We start from the raw sequence: 25,495 nt of genomic DNA on the forward strand, positions 1-25,495 counted from the left end.
GCTCTCCCCGATCAGCACTGCCGTGTGGTGTGGATGGAGTCGGGACCGGGAGGCCGAGGCTGCCGGTCAGCGTCGCTCCTGGAGCCGCAGAGCTGGAGGAAGAGCCCCGACCAGTGATCCATCACCCTGCTGAGACAGATCACCAGCGGGGCCCCAAATCTCTGCTGAGACGCCGGTCCACTGCATGGAGCCGGAAGGCGCATGGTAGCGCAGGGAGGGCGGCAGGGGCCTCCGGGAGACACCACAGCCTTTCAACTTGACTAACTCCACCAAGACTGATGGTAAGTTGCTGTTTCTGCTTTTGTAGTAAATCCAGTCACAAGAAATCCAGCCTACAGTGTAGTGGCTCCAACATGTACAGTGTGGATATTGTTGTCAAGATCCCTTCTAGATATGCTCATTAATGTAAAAAATGATTAACTAAACCATCAATTAGTTGACAGCTATTAAATTAGCCAGCACACCAACAATAAAACAACTCTCATTTCTTTTTCTTTTTTTTGAAAAAAAAACAACAACAACAACAACAACTCTCATTTCTGTCATTGCATATTCTTAAAAGTGTTTTTTTTTTTTCTGGTTTCTTTCCTCCTCTATGACAGAAAAAATCCACCAAAGTTGGATTTTGTTATTTTGGGCTCTGGGAAACACAATTTTTTCACCATTAACTGACATTTTAAAGACCAGACAACTAATACAGTAATCTAGAAAAGAATCCACAGATTAAAGCCCTAGTATTAAAAATGCTTTGCTTTCAATAATAATTCGGGTCATATAGTTTTTTCCAAAAAAAGTTCAACCAGCTTTTTAGACTTGCTCAAAATGAATTCATTGATATGCACATATGTTTCACCTTGACTACTGGATCCATCACTGAAAGCCCATTCTCGGAGTATGTACAATGTAGGCCTTCAGGATCCACATCATACCAGAGTCATTTGCCCACTGAATCTGGAGTTGTAATGTCACAAATCCTGCTGCAGGGTGACCTGAAACTCAGAGTTCAGATGAGCTCAGAGAAACTTTCCACTTTCAGCATAGGAATGTGAAAACATTCTCCCTTTCTCAAGCTCTGTTTACACATCATTTTGCACAATGACATATATCCACGAGAGATAACACCTAACAAAACATGTGGATGAGTGAAAGGGGACTCCAATGAGACATTTTTTCATCCCAATTGCAGGTTTTGGAAGTCATTGCAGGTTATTACTTTTTCTTCTTTGTCCAGACACAGGATCAAAGATGGAATACCATCAGGGCAAAACAGGCTACCCATGCTAATTCAGTCTACATAATTCGATGAATCACAAATTTGTCAGAAATTTGCAATATTGCATTCCAACCTTAACTATGATGGCTTCTTCATGCTCCATCTCGTGGCACACCTTTTGTTTTCGTTTCTATTGAGAGCTCACTTGCTGCAAAGATGGACTTCAGTTAAATTGTTTGCATTTTTCTGTTGCCAAGTAATTAAGATATAGAATAACTGCTCATAATCATTTCAACACAACAGTACTGGTTGGATTGTATGTCAGAGGACATCATGAAGCTGTCATGTATGATGGAGGTCATGTGGGGCCTCTGGGGCTCCTGAGGATGTCAACTGGGCCGTGCACAAGGCCCTCCTAGCACTGCATTAGTGATTACTGATACTGTTTTACCCACCAGCAGTCTCTCAGAGCGGTGGGCAACCTACAAAATGCCAGAGAAATAGAAAAATATTTTGTCTGTAACCCCCGGCATCTCTGCTTACCAAGCACCAAGTGAACGGAAACTGTTGACATTTATTTGCTCCATCACTGGCAACTTGCTAGCAAAGCTTCATGTTAGGAATAAATGTCTTTAGACCCACATGGTGGCCCTGACAAGGTTGGCAAACTGACCTGAAGGGATCCCAAAAAGTTTAATTGAGTTAAAATGATTGATTGTCCACTCAGTTGGAATATAAATAGAAAGGCTGTTGCAAGACATTTTTATCAATTACAAAACAACAGTAGCACTTCGAATGTCACACATTTGAAACTTACCAAAGCTAATAATTTTGAAAGCTCTATTTGAAATGGTCATAGGTTTGGTTATTGAGCAATTTCTCTTGTATCCCACTACATGGTGAGGATCCAGTCATGTCCCAGCATCATGCTGTTGGAGTTCTTGCTGTTTAAATTGGCCCCATTTGACATTGGATTTTATTATTCTCATTTCCTTTGCTAATCAGGCAATGTTTTTTTTCACTCAAAATTAATGTATGCAAGTTGGTCCGTTACAGAGCAGGTGCAAATATTTGGTGTTATAAATGAGGAAAATGCAGGACATAGACAGCATTATTAAATGGTTACTTTATTCTATATAAAGGGTGAGAAAATGCTTGGAGAGACTCTTCTCAGAGGAAAGTGGCATCAGGCACGTGTTCAGCAATTCAAGAACAATCCAGGTGAACTTCCAGATAGGTTGGTTAGTTTAATGTCTGAGACTGGCAGGCATGAAGTGCTTCGCATGGTGTGGAACGTAGCATGTGGCTTGACTGAGGGAGCTGAGCTTTGAGGTCTGCAGCTGTAGGTTGATTCCCTGACATGCGGATTCAGCAGAGGTCTGGTTGGCTGGTGACTTGGAGTTAGAACCTGAGACAGGAGTTAGCAAGATTACACTATACCGTATCCCAAAAGTTTGTTCTGACCAGTAAAAAAAAAGCTCAAAGACTGAAGATGCAATTTTAGCAATTTATTCAATAACCAGTATTTCAATCACAGCTTTCAGTCTTTCAGGCAAGGAATATATGAGGTTCTTGAGTGTGGATGGTTCTATCTTTCTCCACTTCCTTACAGCCTTAGAGTTGAGCTGCTTCATGGTGGTCAGTGGTGAACTGGTAAAAATGCGACTGTTCAGGATTCACCAGCAGTTCTCAATTGGGTTGAGGTCAGGTCAGTTTGGTGGCCATTCCTCCTTACACAGAAAGTCAGGCAGATGCTCAGAACATCATTGCTGAGTGTGTGCAGGTGCACCATCTTGCTTAAGTACCAATTCCGAACATCTGTTAAACATTTTCTGTTCAGTCACAGGCCCCGATTTTTTCCTCCTGGCTAAAACTGGAAGTCGTACTTTTTCTAGAATGTTGTTGGTATAATATTGTGCATTAACAGTGATACCTTGAGGCAAAATGTGCAGCTCTGAGAGACCTGAAGTGGACATAGATCTCCAAACCATACTACTGAATTTCACTTGCTCAGAAGATGGTACTTTTTCACATTCATCTGTATAAGATACAGTCCTTTTGGTTGTTAGGTGTCAGAAGTACGTAGAGAGAGGGAATCCATCAGAGAAAATCCAGTTCTCCCAGTCTTTTGCAGTCAGAGTTATGGACTTCGTTACAAAAGTCAGTCTCTTCTCCTTTTGCAGTTTGGTGAGTTGCGGGGTACGTTGCCTCTTAAAGCTTTCAGACCCGATGTTTCTGTTAAACAATGATGCACAGTGCTTTTAGAAACATCTTCTCCAAGATTTTTCAGCTTCTGACTGAGTTGCTGGCATGACTGGTGTCTTTTACCCTTGGCCTTTCTCACCAGATCTTTGGCTCTTGTATTAGGCCAGATGGATGTCCTGAGCGAGGCAAGTCTTTGAAGGATCCATTTGCCACCACTTCTGCACCCTGTGGATACTTTTGCTAAGGGCTTGAGCTAACTCCTGACACATTTTTCCTGCATTTTGAAGGACAATGGTCTGTGTACGAATCTCAGACTCTGAAAAAGTAGCTTGTCCACCCTTACTCTTGGCCATAGTAACAACGCTTCCAAAGTTTGGTTGTAAGTTTAGTGCATTTTGGTCAATCAAGAAATTTACATACTGGGACCTGAGAGTTTGACCAGACAAACAACCAAACAGTCACTGACCAGGTGTAACCTATTTTGGTGACAAACAATCAAACATATTGTCCAGTGGGGAGAACGAACTTTTGGGACACAGTGTAGACAAACAAGCAGACAGAGAAGTTTGAACTTGGACCAGAGTTGACGATGCTACCACATGAGCAGGCAGAGCGATCTGGCAGAGGACAGAGAGTTGAACTGATTTTATACTCTGCAGATCAGTAATTGGACGATGAACATCAGGTGTCTAATGGGTGCCAGTAGATGGAAAATAGATCCACCATACCCAGTCCAAAAAAAACACATACACACACACACACACACACACACACACACACACACACACACACACACACACACACACACACACACACACACACACACACACACACACACACACACCAAGAACAATACCAGGCCAGGAAAAGCATAGAAACCAGCAGGAACAAAAGGACTTTGACATATGAACCCATGAAAACCTCTAGTTAGGAAGGTTGTGTAGCAACATGCAGAAAAGAATCAGGCTTTGCAGCAGATGATCATAGTCCAGGAGATTAAGTGTGTTTGCTGTATACTCAGGATCAAAGAACCTCATGAATACTGAACTCAGCTTTTACATCTAACAGAAATGTAAACAAAAGAAAGGAAGGAAAACATTTCTCATTTTTATGGATTGTAACAATTGAATGTCCCTGCATTTGATATCATTTTGTATCTTGGAACTTTCATCTGCAGTGCCCAAAAGACGAGGTAAAAAGATCTAATGCCTTACAAAGTCATGTTTATGCCCAAGTACAGGCATAAAAAAAGAAGCCTAATTAGAAAGTCTTACATTGTGGCACAGTGCGTGGTCAGCCATCCGACACAAGGGGAATGTTGCACACTGAGTGTGTGCGCATCATTGTTTTTTCATTTTATGGGATCTGCAAAGGATTTAATCAGTCATGCTCTGTCTAATAGATGGTTGTTCAGTGGAGCGTAATGAGAGAGCATGCTGTCCCGGAGAGAGAGAGATGCGAGGAAGATGACATGACAGTGTCTCTACAATACACGGCATTGGAACACAAAGGAAAAGCGAGTTGACACTGTCATAAAGACGGAACCGAGTTAGCTCTTGATTTTTGCCTCCACAGGAATCCTCAGCTTGAATTATGCACATGCAGGAATGTGTTCCACTAAGAGAATAGAGAAATGGAGAAGGAATAACTGTTAGTTGAGGCACGTTTTGCCTTTTAACACAGAGGGAATGCAAGACCTGTCCAGGACATGCACATCACTTACTGTACAGTGGATGAGTCATTTTCTCGAAGCCTCCTCCACATCCCTTCCTCCACAGCCAAGTCATCTGAGCTTGGCTAAATGCTATTAATGCAAGTGCTGTGATTCTTGTTGCATAAAACGTATCTATTGGTACACTTATTGCAATCATTCAAAAGACTAAATTAGTTTAAAATGTCTATTGAAAGCCTTGATCAAAAGAAAATGTTGCCATGGTTGTGTTTTCAGGAATATTACAATTTATTTTAATGTAGTATAAGTATTACGTTTATCATAATGTTTGCATTGTAATTTATTTCCATGGCTCTGTCAGTGGCCACATTGTTAAGATATCATTGTTCTCAAAGCATCACTACTAAGACAGAGCCACAAGCATAAGAGATAGAAAGGCTGTAAATGAAGTCTCATTACATTAACAACAGCTTACAGAAATGCCTACTGGTTAAAGTTTGACCTTTATTACCAACAATTTTACCACCAAATGAAGCGGTTTAGGTAGAAAGGCAGCATTGCAAAAAGACTTGTTTACCTGCCTGTATGAGAGATAATCAAAAAGTTCAGAGAATGTCTATAAAAATACCCCCCCAAAAAAACCCGAAACCTGTACTTCATTGAAATTTGGCATCCTCATTGTAGTCTAATAGTGCAGTGATACAATGCTTCAAGTCCTGTTATGTAAACATGTCAAGCGTCATCAGTGATGAATGCTACATCTCCTAAATATGTCAAAATAGGGCCTCTTTAATTGAACTTCATTTTATGAAAGAGATAAAAGTCACAGGAGCCACATCTAGGGAGAAGGGTGGATGTAGAGCTCTGTCCTAAAAGCCCTCACAGCACACTGGAGCACCCATGTGCCATCATTTCACAGTTTATTCTGTTTGCACCAAATGTTCTCCTTGAGACGCACTGGGATGTTACGTAGAACTCTACAGGTGCATAGGAGAGAGACAAATGTATCCAAACCCATTCAATCAGACTGTGTGTCACATGCAGAGATGCAGTGTGAAGTTTCAGTGCTAGACTTTAATCAGGAGAATGTCCCATTTTCCAGATTTACTGCCGTTTGCCGTAAAAGTCTTATTCATTTACCAATAGAAATGTTTGGTGAATCATAGTTGGAGCACTTCTATGGCTTTAGAGTCAGTATGAAAGATCAATTAGTCTGTTAAACTGTATCTAAAGCAAAGAATTACAATCACAAACCCTTATACATAAAAATATCAAAACAAGACACGTGATAAAATGTAAAGATGCTGACAAAATTAAAAACAATCTGCTTCAATCACTACATTTTAATTCTGGGTCAGCTGTGAGTGAATTCAGCATTCGTGGTACTATGTTATGTTCTCAGCAAAGATATCGAGGCATTTGGAATTTGCAACCTGTCCGTTGCCCTGAGGATGATGGGCATTGTAGCTTTTAGACTCAACCTCCATGAAAAGTAGCACACCAAACACGATTACTCAGGAACCCAGTGGAAGTAATTGAATCACATTTTTTCTGACATCTATGAATAATTTCAGAAAAAATAATAAAATAATAAATCCTAAATTTTTCTGGCCTGTTTTGACAAAGAGGAAGCTAATCTGGCAATTGGGTGTTGAGTCACCGCATGGAACGGAGCCGGCAGAGATGATGTAGGCATCTGATTAGGATGCCTACTTGGTACTTTCTTCTGTAGAGCTTTTCCACCTGAGAGGAGACCCTGTGGCAGATCCAGAACTCACTGGAGGGATTACATATCTCAAGTGGTCTGAGAATTTCCGGGGATCTCCCAGGATGGACGGGATGCTTCCGAAGAGGGAAGCCTGGAGTACTCTGTTTAGCTGCTGCTAAATGGATGAATGGATGAATCCTTAGTGCTTAGTTTATCAGCAGGAGAATTGGGAGGAATGCTTTTATAATGACCAGTCACAGTGGCACTGACTGTCCACTGGATTAACATCCTGTCAGACCAGTAGATAGGACTGTATCGCTCATCTTACTGAGACAAATGAAGTTTGATTGTTAATAAGTAACAGTTCTTTTTGAAAGGTGAATATATACGGCCATATCTCCTCTTTCAGTGTCTGATAATGTACCTTGGTTTGAGCTCATATTTCAAACTTTTAATTGTGAGCACCAAGTTATTTTAAGTTAGTGATGTCACTGCAGGGAGGCGACACTGCAGCTACGATAGGGAGTAGAACAATGACTTTCTCTGCTTAAATTCAGGGCTATGTAAGAGGGTGTGGTTTAGATTCAGACAGACATGGATAGTGTTGGACTTCCATGGCATTTTATTCAATCAAAAAACAAAACAAAAACAATCAAAAACTGCCTACAACTCAAAGGTTCACCTATAATCTGGGATCAGTTGTTGTTGATGAGATGAAACTTGTTAGAACTTGCATTCTTTCAGTGTCTCACATTCAGTATTTTACAGAAGTTTTTTTTTTCATTTTTACAAACAACTTCAGTCAAATGATGGAGGTTCTGATTCAAAGCGGAATGAAATCCAAATATTGATCTAATATGTACAAACATAGCAGTCTGTTGTACTGATGATGCTGCAATCATCGTATCGTATCTCAGGAGTGCAAATTCAGGAATTTTGCTGGAATGGAACGAGCTGTCAGAGCCTGGCCAGAGGATGGGAGTTCTGCCTTAGCCCCTCAGTAACTAGTAGTGATGATAAACTGTACATACACACATGGACAAAATTGTTGGTACCCCTCAGTTAAAGAAGGAAAAACCCACAATTCTCACTGAAATCACTTGAAACTCACAAAAGTAACAATAAATAAAAATTTATTGAAAATTAAATAATCAAAAACAGCCATTACTTTTGAATTGTTGATTAACATAATTATTTAAAAAAACAAACTAATGAAACAGGCCTGGACAAAAATGATGGTACCTCTATAAAAGATTGAAAACTATTTGACCAGAGTGACATGATTAACTCAGGTGTGTCATTTAATTGACATCACAGGTGTTTCCAAACTCATAATCAGTCAGTCTGCCTATTTAAAGGGAGACAAGTAGTCACCCTGCTGTTTGGTGAAAAGGTGTGTACCACACTGAACATGGACAACAGAAAGCGAAGGAGAGAATTGTCCCAGGACATCCGAAAAAAAATGATAGACAAACATCTTAAAGGTAAAGGCTATAAGACCATCTCTAAACAGCTTGAAGTTCCTGTGACAACAGTGGCTCATATTATTCAGAAGTTCAAGACCCACGGGACAGTAGCCAACCTCCCTGGACGTGGCCACAAGAGGAAAATTGATGACAAATTGAAGAGACGGATCGTTCGAATTGTATCCAAAGAGCCCAGAGCAACCTCCCAAGAAATTAAAGGTGAACTCCAAGGCCAAGGTACATCAGTGTCAGATCGCACCATTCGTCGTTGTTTGAGCCAAAGTGGACTTCATGGGAGACGACCAAGGAGGACACCACTGCTGAAAAAACTCATAAAAAAGCCAGACTGGAATTTGCAAAAATGCATGTTGACAAGCCACAAAGCTTCTGGGAGAATGTCCTTTGGACAGATGAGACCAAACTGGAGCTTTTTGGTAAGGCACATCAACTCTATGTTCATAGACTCAAAAACCAAGCATACGAAGAAAAGAACACTGTCCCTACGGTGAAACATGGAGGAGGCTCAGTAATGTTTTGGGGCTGCTTTGCTGCATCTGGCACAGGGTGTCTTGAAAGTGTGCAAGGTACGATGAAATCTGAAGACTATCAAGGCATTCTGGAGAGAAATGTGCTGCCTCGTGTCAGAAAGCTTGGTCTCAGTCGCAGGTCATGGGTCTTCCAACAGGACAACGATCCAAAACACACAGCCAAAAACACCCAAGAATGGCTGAGAGAAAAGCGTTGGACTATTCTAAAGTGGCCTTCTATGAGCCCAGATCTGAATCCCATTGAACATATGTGGAAGGAGCTGAAACATGCCATTTGGAGAAGACACCCATCAAACCTGAGACAACTGGAGCTGTTTGCTCATGAGGAGTGGGCCAAAATACCTGTTGACAGCTGCAGAACGCTCATTGACAAATACAGAAATCGTTTAATTGCAGTGATTGCCTCAAAAGGTTGTGCAACAAAATATTAAGTTATGGGTACCATCATTTTTGTCCAGCCCTATTTCATTAGTTTGTTTTTTTAAATAATTATGTTAATCAACAATTCAAAAGTGATGGCTGATTTTGATTATTTAATTTTCAATAAATTTTTATTTATTGTTACTTTTGTGAGTTTCAGGTGATTTCAGTGAGAATTGTGGGTTTTTCCTTCTTTAACTGAGGGGTACCAACAATTTTGTCCACGTGTGTACATCCATCCATTCTCTATACACCGCTTTATCCTCACTAGGTTCGCGGGGGGTGCCGGAGCCTGCCTTCGACTCGGGCGAAGGCAGGGGACACCCTGGACAGGTCGCCAGTCTGTCGTAGGGCTACATATACAGATAAGCTATATAAACTGTACATGCATTTGTAAATGGCTGAACATTTTGTTTACTGTTCCATGTAGCCATTTAGCAATCGACAACAATACAATGAGATTTGTTGTGTGTATATTTTATCCTCCTGATTTAAAGTATGGTAAAGCAAAATAATTCAGTCATTATAATAATAATAATACATTATATTTTTGCTATATCATCATACACTTACATACTTTTTTATTTCTCTAGTCAAACTGTAAAGCATGTATGGATTAAGCAAAATCAACTAATCTTTTCTAATTCATGTGATATAGATATGTAAAGATGATTAATCTCAAAATGATTCTACTAAGTTGTTTTTACTTGAAATGAGCTGGATGAAGGAACTCCTGGAGGTCGATCAAGTCATGAAATTCAGTTTTTAGAGAAACTTGACTAGCACATTCGCAGGCATCCCAGTATGAATTGTTTGAGTTAAGACACCCCAGAGACTTTCATTTTCTGTAATTTCACTATTTCTTTTCCTAATAATGACAACTGTGTGAACTGTGATAACGGTTTGTCTTGAATTCTGTCCCCTGTCCACTAACTGTGACTGAAAGCAGCTTATCACGCTGTCTCTGGTGGCAGCTGTATCTCAAAGCTCTTCAAACCAAGGCACATTTTGCACAACTGGTCACATTAGTTTTGCTGAAATGGATCGTTTAGTTAAAAGAGCAACCCATGACTTAACTAAGAAATTGAAATTAAAATCAGATAAAAATAAAAACAGACCATTAAATCAAGCCTGAATGCGAACGTCTTCAATGAATTAATAAATGGAATAAACGAAACCAAGGCTTTACACAGTAGGTGATCTCAGTGTGGACCAGTTACCATTTTTTATGTCAGCAGGAGGAGCTGTTAGAAGAATGATTTTGTATTTTTGACTTCAAATCCAAAGGCAGCACTCTCACTCATGCTTTACTTATAATGTAAAGAGCACTCAGTGTATGTTTCTGTGAGATTTTGTTAATGCAACGTGAATGGCTTCTGAAAGGGGCTTGAGTTATTGTGCAGGGTTTGGAAACATGCAGCACATTCCAACCTCTGACAGCAAGTCTCCAGGCTTTATGTACTCATTCTAACCATGACTGAGGCTGCTGATGGTTCATGGCAGCGTTGTTGGCTGCAGCACTTTTTGGATGCACACAACGTTTTTTAGGATCTTATACAAGCAGTCTGACAGTTTCAGTGGCATTCCAGGGATCAGGAGAGACAGAAGGTGGAGGCACAGTGGATTTTTATTTATGGGAGCTATTGCTTTCTACTCAGGGTGGTGTTAGAAGATGGTATCGTGTCTGTGATTGCAGTGGAAGTTTTCAGAAGAGAAGCAGGGTGCAACAGTCTGGCTTGTTAAAAACCCTGCCGATCAGCATCTACAGTGTTGACTCAAGTCACCTTGCATTGTTTTACTCACTGAACAGGAAGTTGTTGTTTGTTTGTTTTTTGCTACTTGTGTATCTAAAGATTTTTACATTTTCACTTTAAACAATTATTAGATTATTAGTTTTAGATTTAATCAACAAAAACTAATAACAAAATTGTTCTGATCTATGTATATTAACCCTTGTGTCGTCCTGCGGGTCAAATTGACCCGTTTTAAAGTTTGAAAATGTGAGAAAAAAAATGTATTTTCACGGTGAAACTTCTGACGTCCACATTTTCAACGTTTTTGGGAAATCTTTGAACACTTTTTGATGGAAAAAATAAATGTTAGAAATGTTTCTTAAGAAAATTCACAAAAAAAATCAACCAAAATCCAGCGAATTTTATTAAAGAAAATTAAAGTTTACAGATATGTACACACGTGGACAAAATGTTGGTACCCCTCAGTTAAAGAAGGAAAAACCCACAATTCTCACTGAAATCACTTGAAACTCACAAAAGTAACAATAAATAAAAATTTATTGAAAATTAAATAATCAAAAACAGCCATTACTTTTGAATTGTTGATTAACATAATTATTTAAAAAAACAAACTAATGAAACAGGCCTGGACAAAAATGATGTACCTCTATAAAGATTGAAAACTATTGACCAGAGTGACATGATTAACTCAGGTGGTGTCATTTAATTTGACATCACAGGTGTTTCCAAACTCATAATCAGTCAGTCTGCCTATTTAAAGGGAGACAAGTAGTCACCCTGCTGTTGGTGAAAAGGTGTGTACCACACTGAACATGGACAACAGAAAGCGAAGGAGAGAATTGTCCCAGGACATCCGAAAAAAAATTATAGACAAACATCTTAAAGGTAAAGGCCATAAGACCATCTCTAAACAGCTTGAAGTTCCTGTGACAACAGTGGCTCATATTATTCAGAAGTTCAAGACCCACGGACAGTAGCCAACCTCCCTGGACGTGGCCGCAAGAGGAAAATTGATGACAAATGAAGAGACGGATCGTTGGAATTGTATCCAAAGAGCCCAGAGCAACCTCCCAAGAAATTAAAGGTGAACTCCAAGGCCAAGGTACATCAGTGTCAGATGCACCATTCGTCGTTGTTTGAGCCAAAGTGGACTTCATGGAGACGACCAAGGAGGACACCACTGCTGAAAAAAACTTCATAAAAAGCCAGACTGGAATTGCAAAAATGCATGTTGACAAGCCACCAAAGCTTCTGGGAGAATTCCTTTGGACAGATGAGACCAAACTGGAGCTTTTTGGTAAGGCACATCAACTCTATGTATCATAGACTCAAAAACCAAGCATACGAAGAAAGAAGAACACTGTCCCCTACGGGTGAACATGGAGGAGGCTCAAGTAATGTTTTGGGGCTGCTTTGCTGCATCTGGCACAGGGTGTCTTGAAAGTGTGCAAGGTACGATGAAATCTGAAGATATTCAAGGCATTTCTGGAGAGAAATGTGCTGCCTAGTGTCAGAAAGCTTGGTCTCAGTCGCAGGTCATGGGTCTTCCAACAGGACAACGATCCAAAACACACAGCCAAAAACACCCAAGAATGGCTGAGAGAAAAGCGTTGGACTATTCTAAAGTGGCCTTCTATGAGCCCAGATCTGAATCCCATTGAACATATGTGGAAGGAGCTGAAACATGCCATTTGGAGAAGACACCCATCAAACCTGAGACAACTGGAGCTGTTTGCTCATGAGGAGTGGGCCAAAATACCTGTTGACAGCTGCAGAACGCTCATTGACAAATACAGAAATCGTTTAATTGCAGTGATTGCCTCAAAAGGTTGTGTAACAAAATATTAAGTTATGGGTACCATCATTTGTGTCCAGCCCTATTTCATTAGTTTGTTTTTTTAAATAATTATGTTAATCAACAATTCAAAAGTGATGGCTGATTTTGATTATTTAATTTTCAATAAATTTTTATTTATTGTTACTTTTGTGAGTTTCAAGTGATTTCAGTGAGAATTGTGGGTTTTTCCTTCTTTAACTGAGGGGTACCAACAATTTTGTCCACGTGTGTATATGTAATCACTTCAGATATTTTTCGTTTTTTTTTTTTTTTGGAAGATTTTTATTCATTTTTTTCAAAATATTTACAAGAATTTTCTTGCCAAATATGGGTGATTTTTTTTTAAATAAAACTTTCAAGGGAAACTTTGATGGAATTATTGAAATTTTTGTTCTGAAGGTTTTTCAAATTTTCAGAAATTTGGGAAACTTTTTGCTGAATTTTTTGATTTTTTTTCCAGACAAGGAAACAATATTTTTTGGTGTCCATAAACGAGGACAACAAGAGGGTGAGGATTGATTTTGCGCAGTGGAAGTCGCTTTATTGATTCAAATGACTATGAATGCTTCAAAAAAATTCTAGTCATCCTTTGTTAGGTTGTTTATTCACTTTTGTTTGCCAAGCTAAACATTTCCTTCACTGTCCAAACGCACTTCAGTTTCTATAAGGTCTAATGCAAGGATAAAGCAAAGGCAAAATTATTCTGTCCCATTTTGACCCAGATCCACCACTATGATCAGGCCAACATGACACATAGAATGACACACAGCCAGAACACAATAACTGTAGGGAACATTTGCGGGTAACCTGTAAGCGACATTTGGCAGCTGAAGTGGACTACTCATGAGACGTCATTCCATGCTGTTAGTGGGTCAGATGAGCAATTTAATGTCACGTCCACTTCCACGGCACTTGATAATGTGATCATTTTCTAAAAACTTTTCGTATTTTTTCTCAACTTCTATGAATCTGTTTCCTCCAAGAGCCATTAATGTACTAACAGATACAGTGTGTTACTGAATACAGGATTCCTCTTCTTAATTGCAATACAACAGGTATGGCATCAAATTTAACTTCTTAACTGAGATATTTTGGGGGGTGGAGGAAGCTGTTGATTAGCAGCTACAGAGTATGGCACTGGAGGAGAGGCTCTGCTGTGATTAATAATGTTGACAGCCACTGCATTCTGTTTAGATGAGCTAGTTCACTGACATAGTTTATGAAGATACCTGGCTTGTGATTCGTTTACCTTGCGCTTCCACTACTATTCAGTTCAATCTGTCTGCTATGAAAAAGGTCTTTTCTATAGCTGTGTGCAGGCTGAAGAAGCACCGTTTGTGTTTAACAGTCATCAATTTGTTTGCCACCTATTGTTATGTGACGACTGGCTTACGTTTGTCCTTCTATGAATCTGACTGTCTGTGCACAACATCACTCAAAAACAGAAAAATGGATTTGGATGAAATTTTCAGGGAAGGTCAGAAATGACTCAAAGACCAATTGATTACATTTTGGCAGTGATGTGGCTTATAGTCTGGATCCACGGATTTGTTAAAGATTTCTGTCTCATTGCGAGATAGCACCACAGCGTCACTGTAACTATGACAAGTGAACACTACATCAGCTGCCCACTGACAATCACATGATTGCAGTCCTCCTACAAATCCACCGGGACTTATCTGTTGGAAATTAAACAAGGAACAATCGATTAAACTGTGGGAGTGTTTCCGAGTCCTATCAATTCCCACCGCCCGCTACATGTTTAGGTCATGCGATTCGGTATCCGCACATAGTGTACACATGCTTAGCACATGTCTGTGCTCAGCGCAAGGTCATGTTTTATTCAAGATTTCATCCGTTGGAAATGATACAAAGACTGAGCGGCCTTGGCAGAGTAGTGTGTTCTTTGAGTGCTTTTCTTGTTCTGTTTTTATTCTGTAATAAAAAAAGAAATACTTCGCTCAGTATGTCTTTTTTCCGAATGTGTAAAAAAAATAAAAGGAATTTATTTTTTTGGCATTGTTTTCTTTGACAGAGCACTAATTATGAAGTTCTATCATTTTCCAGGATCTGAAGAGAGTGCTGTCCTTTCCTCCATACCCTGGGGGATACCTACATCCAGTGGTGTATGCCTGCACTGCAGTCATGCTGCTCTGTCTGCTCGTCTCCATCATGACCTACTTTGTCCACCACAGGTGAGATTCTGTTAAAGAATACTTTCATCATTTTAATCTGAATGCAATATTCACATGCATGTATGTGTGCTCAAAGAGTTCCTGGTTGCCATAAAGGTCTCAATATGCTCCAAGATGTTTTCTTATCATCTGGTATTTATAGAATTTTGTAAGTTTCTAAAACAGTTCAACAGTGACACATGGATGAATGTGCAGAGGCTTGAAAGCAGTCATGATTTGAACTTCTCTTGAAGGTTCATCCAACATCGAGTACAAGAACTGGCTGATAACTTACCATCTAATAAAGCTTTGGAAACTATTTTTAGATCACTTGTTTGGCCTTCAACTTTAGTAATTTGGTTAGAATTTTATCATAGTGGTTAAATATTTACATCATCTTCTACAAGACATAAAAACTGTCTTGTGATAACTCAATACATGCAATAAATTATAAATGTACTGACTCTGTAAACATTTCAAAATTCGCAGTAGATGGCTGAAAACATCACCATCATTTTGTGGAAAAGCTTTACATGTAAAATTAGCAGATAATTCAATCTCAACTCTCACTCAACATGATTAGAAGACAGTCATCTTGATGTTTAATGAGGAAGGACACAGTGAGAGCCATCGCTAACCAACATGGAATAATGGGCCATGTGATTGGCTGATTAGCTATTTGTGTTGACAAGCACATGAACAGGTGTACCCAATGAAGTGGCCGGTGAGTGTCAGTGACATTAGTGTTTGAATAACTGTTGTGTCCATATGCCTTGGAGTCTTGCCAAGATATTTTATAAGGGGTTTGTGTGTTATTCATTTTAGTGACTTACTGTACTTTAAGTCTTGCATTTAGCCTTTAATCCACAGTGTGACAGCTGCGTTCATTCCTACAGCCCTCTACTTTACTGTGTTTGACCAGCAGGGTTGTCCATCTCTGTTTTACATGAAGCTCTATTCATTGTTTGCAGCGTGATTCGCATCAGCAGGAATGGCTGGCACACACTCCTCAACTTCCTCTTCCATACTGGACTGACATTTGGAGTTTTTGCTGGCGGCATCAATCAGATCAACTTACCCTTTGTGTGTCAGATTGTAAGTGTTTTCATTTCTTACTTTTTACCGTGGTGATTTTTCACAGCAGCTTTCTTCAGTTCTGCACAGAATGATTGGCGCGAGAGAAGTGTTGTTCAGGGAGCTCCAGCCGGTCAAAATCAGATGAGCCTTAAAGGTTCCCCAGTCAGGTTTAAAGACTTCTACAGGCCATTCACAGCTCTGCTGAATAGATTTTTATGAGGTTTTTTTTTTTTTAACAAAAACTAAAAAAAATTCTTTAAAGCACAATAACTTTTTTTTTTTTAATAATATTGTTCAAATTATAAGGGACTGGCTTCCAAAATATTGATGATGTCACAAATGTTGCTTCTGTGTTTCCATCCTAAACCAAGTTTTAAGCTTTAGAAGCTATGGCAAGCTGTTTCTACATTTATTAGCTGGACTGGATATGCATTGCAGGTATCTTTAATTCAGTTCTTCCTTGTCTAAAGAACACTTCAGATATTTCCTGTCAGCAGTCATTTAGTATAAATGACATCACTTTCTCTGTTCAATTGCTTGTCATTACAGATATAAATATGAATGGACCTAATAATTATAGAAAACTTGATTTTAGAGTTTTTGATAGCTGAATATGCAGATGCCAGTAATGATGTTGAAGCAAAAGAAAGTGGGAAGCAGTTTGTCTCTCAGACATATGGTGGCTGTATCTGTAACTGCAAAACTGCATACATTTTTGACAAGAAGTCTGATAAACAAAGCTTTTGTTCTTCTCAGACTTTCAATTTAACAATGTTTTCTAGTGATCTTATGCACTGCAGTCGCTCCCTTCGTTTCTATCATTGTTCCAATGCTTTGCTGGATCACTTAACAATAGGAAGCCTCACATTTGCAGCAACATGTACAACAATTCAGTTCAGCCATAAGGAAGTTTGAGATATCTGCAACTATCTCTTTGATTGGTCCAAACTGAACGGTAGAGATTTATTACTGTTGGTTGGTTAGATGATGTAATGAAATCTGGAATAAAAGTTTGACTACTCACAGGAGAACTCTTCTAGTCAGAATGGCATTGTTGGTATTAATATTAAAACGGTTTGATATAGCCTCCTAGTTTCACAGTCGGTACAGATGCAAGAACACAGAGTGAAATAAAATGTAAGCAAAACATATTTTAGATTAGATGGGGACTTTGAACCACTGCTTTGGCAAACTGAGTGCTCTGTGTCATCCATTTGCATCTGAAAAACAAACGTCCTCATAACCTATGAAAACCCACTGAGCTGAACTGTTGTCTGGCTAAAATGTTTTACATCCAATATGAGTCAGTCTTTCAGCTGAAAGAGAATACTTGTAAAACAAAGTAGCTCATATGACTGTGCAGTAACACCACACAACACTCAGGCGTACAAAACTGTATTTTTAGGTCATGTCTGTAACAGCTTTAAGGCCTCTGTATCTGCACTCTTTCTAATTCTAATGAAAGTGATCATGAATTAAATATAATCACAACATGGGTATAGTTCAGTGCACTAGTGCATAAATAGAAAAAATTTATGCAGTAAAGCAGCGCAGTGTTTTGTGGTTCAGTGAGCACAGCTGTAATGCATTTCTAACTCTGGTCCTGTTCATTTATTCAGTCCTATACATTGCAGCTATTCAGTTAGCAGTGTGATATAAACGGAATGGATGGAGTGAACTTTGTGACCCTGGGCATGTTTTACTGTGCATGTGTGGGTTTTCTCTGGGTTCTCCGGCTTCCTCCCACAGTCCAAAACATGCTGAGGCTAATTGGTGATTCTAAATTATCTGTAGGAGTGAATGTGAGTGTGATTGTTGTCTCTAAATGTATCCCTGTGATAGACTGGTGACCTGTCCAGGTGTCTCCTGTCTTCACCCTAAGTCAGCTGGAATAGATTCCAACCCCCCATGACCCTAATGAGGATTAAGCGGTGTATAGATAATGAATGGATGAATTATTAGCTATCTAGGTTACTCACATGCTCATTCAGACAATTTTACTAACTCCTGTTTACATCTCCATCTGTGATAGGTTGGTATTGTACTCCACTATGCTTCTTTGTCTACCATGCTGTGGCTGACGTTTACTGCTAGAAACATCTGTAAAGATGTGTCCAAAGACCCGCTTCAAGCCCAGGACAGGAATGCACCAGCCCAGACTCGCACCAAGCCAACTATCCTCAGGTAAGCTGTAAGCAGGAGTACAGCAGGGCTGACCATTGTTATGACTGACCATTCATCACACAGTATGAATGAATCATAACTTCACTGATTCTTTCAACAAGTAAAACCAAACCATCATGACGTGGAAGGATGCCTGACAGATGACAGCCTGTGTTGCCAAGGACTACAGCTATGACACTCATGCCCTCTGACTTCTTTTCTTTACAAGATCATCTGCTGTTTTACTAAAGTGTCAGAGTGTTGAGCCAAGTGCCTCATATTCACTTCATCCTTGAGTGCCCTTGCACACTTGCAACCATAACTGACTGCTCAATGCTGCCCCTCCCAGCTTACCTTGTCAGCACCAACTGACTAATCTCAGTGTGCTATGACAGTGTGAGGAGCCTTGAAGGCAAAGCCAATTTACTGGCAACAATTTGGAAGTAACAAATCTTAAAATACTTACTGCCTCTTGTCGCAATTAATCAGATTGTTTATCTGTATGTATAACATGTTAGTAAAACTCACAATTATCGTAACTTCAAGGGACATTTATCAAAAGAAATCAGATTTTCATCACAAATAACAGTTAAACTTTCGTTTGGGTGCTTATTAACCTTCTTACTGAGAGTAAGGTGAGGCAGGCTAATGCCAGTCTCATAAATTAGATTCATGTACAAAGCTGCACTTAGGTTTCTAAAAATATTCAAATATCAAGCTTCAGTTCAACATTCTTTGTGTAATAGATTTAAAACATGCAAAGAGGCATTACCACACGAGATGGCATTCGTAGTGTGACTGTTACTTAAGAAGGAGGGGATGAATTTGTGAATTCACTAACACAATACTTTGGGTAAGACATGCTCTGTAACATACAGAGGGTATGGAAAGTATTCAGACCCCTTGAAATTTTTCACTCTGTGTGTCATTGCAGCCATTTGCCAAAATCTAAAAAGTTCATTTTATTTCTCATTTATGTACACTCAGCACCCCATCTTGACAGAAAAAAACAGAAATGTAGAAATTTTTGCAAATTTATTGAAAAAGAAAAACTGAAATATCACATGGTCAGAAGTATTCAGACCCTTTGCCAGCGACATTCATATTTAACTCACATGCTGTCCATTTCTTCTGATCCTCCTCGAGATGGTTCTGCTTCTTTATTGGAGTCCAGCTGTGTTAATTAAACTGACTGGACTTGATTAGGAAAGGCACACACCTGTCTATATAAGACCTTACAGCTCACAGTGCATGTCAGAGCAAATGAGAATCATGAGGTGAAGGAACTGCCAAAGGAGCTCAGAGACAGAATTGTGGCAAGGCACAGATCTGGCCAAGGTTACAAAGAATTTCTGCAGCACTCGAGGTTCCCAAGAGCACAGTGGCCTCCATAATCCTCAAATGGAAGAAGTTTGGGACGACCACAACTCTTCCTAGACCTGGTCATCCAGCCAAACTGAGCAATCGTGGGAGAAGAGCCTTGGTAAGAGAGGTAAAGAAGAACCCAAAGAGCACTGTGGCTGAGCTCCAGAGATGCAGTCGGGAGATAGGAGAAAGTTCCACGAAGTCAACTATCACTGCAGCCCTCCACCGGTCGGGGCTTTATGGCAGAGTGGCCCAACGGAAGCCTCTCCTCAGTGCAAGACACATGAAAGCCCGCATAGAGTTTGCCAAAAAACACATGAAGGACTCCCAGACTATGAGGAATAAGATTCTCTGGTCTGATGAGACCAAGACTGAACTTTTTGGTGTTAATTCTAAGCGGTATGTGTGGAGAAAACCAGGCACTGCTCATCACCTGCCCAATACAATCCCTACAGTGAAACATGGTGGTGGGAGCATCATGTTGTGGGGGTGTTTTTCAGCTGCAGGGACAGGACGACTGGTTGCAATTGAAGGAAGGATGAATGCGGCCAAGTACAGAGATCTCCTGGAGGAAAACCTCTTCCAGAGTGCTCAGGACCTCAGACTGGGCCCAAGGTTCACCTTTCAACAGGACAATGACCCTAAGCACACAGCTAAAATAACAAAGGAGTGGCTTCAGAACAACTGTGACCGTTCTTGACTGGCCCAGCAGAGCCCTGACCTAAACCCAATTGAGCATCTCTGGAGAGACCTCAAAATGGCTGTCCACCAACGTTCACCATCCAACCTGACAGAACTGAAGAGGATCTGCAAGGAAGAATGGCAGAGGATCCCCAAATCCAGGTGTGAAAAACTTGTTGCGTCATTCCCAAGAAGACTCATGGCTGTACTAGCTGAAAAGAGTGCTTCTACTCAATACTGAGCACAGGGTCTGAATACTTCTGACCATGTGATATTTCAGTTTTTCTTTTGAATAAATTTGCAAAAATTTCCACATTTCTGTTTTTTTCTGTCAAGATGAGGTGCTGAGTGTACATTAATGACAAATAAAATGAACTTCTTAGATTTTGGCAAATGGCTGCAATGACACAGAGTGAAAACTTTCACGGGGTCTGAATACTTTCCGTACCCACCGTACATCTTAAATTACAGCCTTTGAGATTTGCACATTGAGTTGTTTCAAATTGCAATTCTGAGATTTTGAAAAAACAATATTGATTTTTCAGCCCTAGTCAAGACCTAGTTTGTACCTCTCAATCATTACTATATGACATTTAAAAAGCCAAGCAATAGAGGAAAAGTCCAGAGACAAGTAAAATCATTGCACACTATGGACATCTGTACAAGATTTCTCTGTAATTGATCCAGTAGTTACAGAAGCCAAACAAATAGAAATCAAGACAGAAATTTCAATCTTGTCCAGCATGGTGGACAAGGTGCTGATGGATAGACAACAGACAGGAAGTAATTTGTTGGAATGCTTTATTGAAAAATCTCTATGCTAGATTTTATACTTAATAACTGTTACCCTTTTTGCAGATTTTATCTTGTAAGTGATGGAATTCCCCTCATAATTGTTGGAATTACAGCAGCATTTGGTATGGATAACTATGGCAGCAGGGATGATGCTTTATAGTAAGTATTCATTATTTATGAGTAATCAAGTACTGATTCGTTGTTGACTAAATAGAATAAATGTTTCTTTCTCCGCGTGTCCTTTCCAGTTGCTGGATGGCGTGGGAACCAAGCCTGGGGGGGTTCTACGCCCCCATGAGTCTTCTGGTCTTAGTCATGTGTGTGTACTTTTTGTGCACCTACATCCAGCTGAAGCGCCACCCAGAGAGGAAATACGAGCTGCGGGTTCTGAGAGAGGAGCAGCAACAGTTGGCATCGAACGAATCAAACCACCACTGCCAAACTGAGAGCGGGGGATCATCAGGGCCGACTGGGGACTGTCCGCCATTTGCTGCAGGTGTATCGGTACTGGCCAATGAGCATTCGTTTAAATCTCAGCTCCGGGCCACAGCCTTCACCCTGTTTCTGTTCCTGGCTACCTGGGCTTTGGGGGCATTGGCGGTATCACTGGGGCATTTTCTGGATATGATATTCAGCTGTCTGTATGGGGCTTTTTGTGTCACTCTGGGACTCTTTCTTCTCATCCAGCATTGTGCCAAACGTGATGATGTGTGGCACCGTTGGTGGGCTTGTTGCCCATCCAAGTCCAAGACAGATGACGGGAATGGGGACGGACAGAGCCAAAGGCAGGTGCTCCATCAGCCACACTGCCACCTGAACCCCCCATTCTCAGGCAAGCAGTCGCTGCTTTCTCCTCACCTTATGCAAAGTCCTTTCCACAAAATGACACCGCCTCCCCAGAGCCCGACACCGAATCACACAGCCCCATGCTGTTTGGCTGTGATGAGCCCCGTCACCGCATCCCCCATCACACCCCTCATCGAGCCAGTGCCCTCACCACGGCCGCAGTCACTTCCCGATGAGCTCCCTCGTCCAACTCTTCCCCTACAGAGCTGCCTTACTGACAGAACAAAGTCACGCTCCTTTAACCGCCCACGCCCGTTACTCAAGGACTACCATTCCCACATGACCTCCACTAGTATGGATGGGAGTGTGCACAGCTCTCACCTGGACAGCCCTCATGCTGCACACCACCTAGACGGCTCACCACTGGTTTCCAGCAGCCCGCATCCGGATCTCCAGCTTGCCTGTCCCAGCCCTCAATTGGACAATCAGCTGGCTTCGTGCCACAGCCTGCAACGCCAGACGTCCTGCCACAGCGTGCAAGAGTCAATGGCTTCCTGCCACAGCCACGCCCACAACATGCATGACAGCATCACGTCCTGTCACAGCCTACTTCTGCCTTCTCATGGGGTTCACACATGCCAGTGGCGCATGTACAGCTCAGCCGACCACTCGTCCAGCGCAAGCTGTTGTGAGAAGTCCGATCCCTTCACCTTGCAATACCAGCAAGACCCTGACATTTACAGTTGCATGTCAAAAACAGCAGACCAAGAGAAAGACAGCCTCAGTGTAGAGGTGGAGCATAAAGGTTTCCCAAGAAATACCCTGCCACGGCATGCCACTATAGGTCGGCGGGGCGCCATTGGGCGAAACAGGAGCCTGCAAGAAGATGGCCTGTTTGGTTCAGATGCCACAGGAAACATACGGACTGGCCCTTGGAAGAATGAAACCACGGTATAGTTTTTTTCTATACTTGGAACAGCCAGGCCTTCCAGCAGCCCTGTATTTGGATTACTTTGTAAGTGTTTGAGTTTCCTTGCCTTCAGCTTTGTCCTTAAATCACAGGTTGATTTTTTTTTTGTGAATTTCCATACCCCCATTGATATTTCAGATCCCTTTATGGCAAAGTTAACTTTAAAGATGTTACAACACAATTTTTACAAGGAACATTTAAACAGAGGAAACGTTCAATCAATGCTGAACTATTATTGTGCTCCATGATGTTTAAAGTTGCAGTCAGTGTTGTTATGGACCTTCAGGGCCACAGTTGCTCAGTAATTAGCAATGTTACAACAAGAGTCGGAACAATGTCAGTTTCAGTTGAGGCCTTTTCTTTGTGTGGAGTTTTCTTTACGTTAATGTCAGTTCTGTTTCACATTCCTCCTACAGTCCAAAGACTTGCAGGACAGGTAAAAGCAGTAGGACATATACCTCAATTCAGCCTCCATTATTTCATTTGTGTAAATAAAATAGCAGACCCAATCTAAAAGGGACTGCAGATGACCTTTTTACTGGAACAAACCCAAAAGTTGTGTCTACAGTAGAGCTGATTTTACTTCAATTTGTTTGAGTATCAGAGAGATAGATGTAGAAACCTAAATACAACAACAACTCAGCAGTACACAAACCACTGATTGTTGCAATCCAATGAGTCTACACTGGGTTGTAGATTGAGTAATTCTGTCTGCTCTGGAATGCCCAGAGTCCCAGATCCTGGGGCAGATCTCAGTTATTATGATTATCACAAGGACCTGTGAAGATCTCTGTTCTGCCAGTGCCCTTGAAGAAGGAAATGTGATTTTCAACATAATTACCTCCGCCAAGGAGGTTATGTGACACCCGGCGTCTGTCTGTCTGTCTGTCTGTTAGCAAGATAACTCAAAAACGCCTGGGCAGATTCACATGAAGTTTTGAGGGGATGTAGACTATGGTAAGAGGAAGAGCTGATTTAATTTTGGTGGCAATCCAGAAAGAATCCTGGATTCTGGATCACTTTGAATTTTTTAGTATGTTTTAGTATGTGGTCCAAAATAGGACAAAAACACCATAGGTTAGTATGTCGTCCAACAAATTGGAACAAGGTGTCCAGGTAGCTCCACTGGTTAAGAAGGTGATTTGTAAACAGAACTGTGTCAGAGATGCAGGTTTGATTCCAGCTCATGATCCTTTATTGCATGGGTTTCCTGTTTTCCTCTCTATCCTTGGCGGAGGTCTGCACTCTCTGAGTGCTTTTTCTAGTTTCTATTGCCATTTGGCCAACTCCAAGTTGCTCTGAGTACTGAAAGGATGATGACACCGAATTCAAATATACCCAAGCACAACTAGACTCTATCCAAAATGTGGTTGCCATGAAACAGAAACTGAGAGAGGAAAGACAAATCTCCTAAACTGACGGCAACATGATTCACCAGCAGTTATACTTATCTTCAGATTAGACAGTATAATTTGGACCTAGCCTGGCACAAGAACTATAGTTGCAAAGAAATACTCTGCTGGGATCTGGATTTGAAGTTTAACAGACCATGTGCAGTGCAGTGTTTCCCACTCAAAAATATACTTTCACATTTTCTGTATCATTGATTTATAATTCATAAAAGAAGCAGAGCCAGAATAATGTTCTATATGCCCACATAAATCCTGCAAGAGGAGCTGTTTTTTCTTTTTGTAGTAATTCCCTGTGTCCATACTAACTAATTCCTAAGAGAGACACAATTCACAGCCCTTGCTGTGTGCAAAACACACTTCCAAAGTCTATTTCAAGATCATTTGGGCTTTCAAGTTAGTTGTAGCCATTTAAGGGGACAGCAGATAGATCCCCCAGCACTTAGACTGGAACTGCATTAGAAGGGGACCTCCTATTGTACCGTAAACAGCAGGAAGAGCTGCTTCATTGTTGATTTGGGCACCTAGCTTTAAAGAAAATGTGACCCTACCCTTTAAGATTGCAAACAGATCTCAAAAGTCCACAAGCGGATCATTAAGGTTTTAGAGAAACTGTTGTGCACATTGAGAGTTTTAAAGAGTTTTCATCAACAGCTGCAAAGCCCTGTTCATGTACAGTATTATGCAAAGAGGCAGAAAGATATTATTGATTGCACCTTTGAATACTTGGATTGATCCATTTTTAAAAGATCTATATTTGTTAATGTTACATTTCTAATCGAATTTTCACAATATTATTTTAATCAGAGTGGTTATACATCTGAAAACACATTTGAAACCGCGTGAGCATGTGTGTGTTTTTTTATGTGTGCAACAGTGCATGAGTAGTGTGTTTGTGCTATATGTGTGTGTTGTTATGGATCCACCCCTGCAGAATTTTATGAATATCTTGATAAATATTAATTTATGACATCTATGGAGATTTTTTTATGGAGACACTTTATGTATGCTGCCAAATAGAATCAAATGAATACTGCACTTGTGTACTATAGAGTAAGCCTCACTTGGTGAGAAAATAATTACAAAACAGTGCAATGTGCTAAAAAGCACAAACTTTGTCTAGTGCCAAAATGATTTGCCAATTTTCACTGTGATGAGAAACTACACACAATGCATTTTAAATGAGAGATCACATACAGTATACAGTAGAAGTGAGTCCACCCTTTTCAATATCACTTACTGTAAATGTCAA

General features: G+C 40.5%; 1 protein-coding gene across 1 annotated transcript; it reads left to right on the plus strand.

Annotated features, from left to right (window-relative positions):
- The first annotated feature begins 160 nt into the window (after window positions 1–160).
- adgra1a (adhesion G protein-coupled receptor A1a) lies at window positions 161–25,215 on the plus strand. The gene is made up of 6 exons (XM_022211916.2): window positions 161–281; window positions 14,891–15,018; window positions 15,969–16,092; window positions 18,107–18,258; window positions 21,142–21,237; window positions 21,327–25,215. Exons 1-6 carry the CDS (start codon window positions 279–281, stop codon window positions 22,819–22,821), a joined length of 1,998 nt encoding a protein of 665 aa, XP_022067608.1. The 5' UTR covers window positions 161–278; the 3' UTR covers window positions 22,822–25,215.
- Window positions 25,216–25,495: the final 280 nt, after the last annotated feature.

The sequence above is a fragment of the Acanthochromis polyacanthus genome, chromosome 19 (assembly GCF_021347895.1).
Source record: "Acanthochromis polyacanthus isolate Apoly-LR-REF ecotype Palm Island chromosome 19, KAUST_Apoly_ChrSc, whole genome shotgun sequence".
Lineage (NCBI taxonomy): Eukaryota > Metazoa > Chordata > Actinopteri > Pomacentridae > Acanthochromis > Acanthochromis polyacanthus.

Excerpts from the sequence above, each read along its gene's own strand:
- adgra1a (XM_022211916.2), top strand. Across the intron at positions 18,259-21,141 it reads ACCAAGCCAACTATCCTCAG|ATTTTATCTTGTAAGTGATG; the intron begins GTAAGCTGTAAG and ends CCCTTTTTGCAG. Across the intron at positions 21,238-21,326 it reads AGCAGGGATGATGCTTTATA|TTGCTGGATGGCGTGGGAAC; the intron begins GTAAGTATTCAT and ends TGTCCTTTCCAG.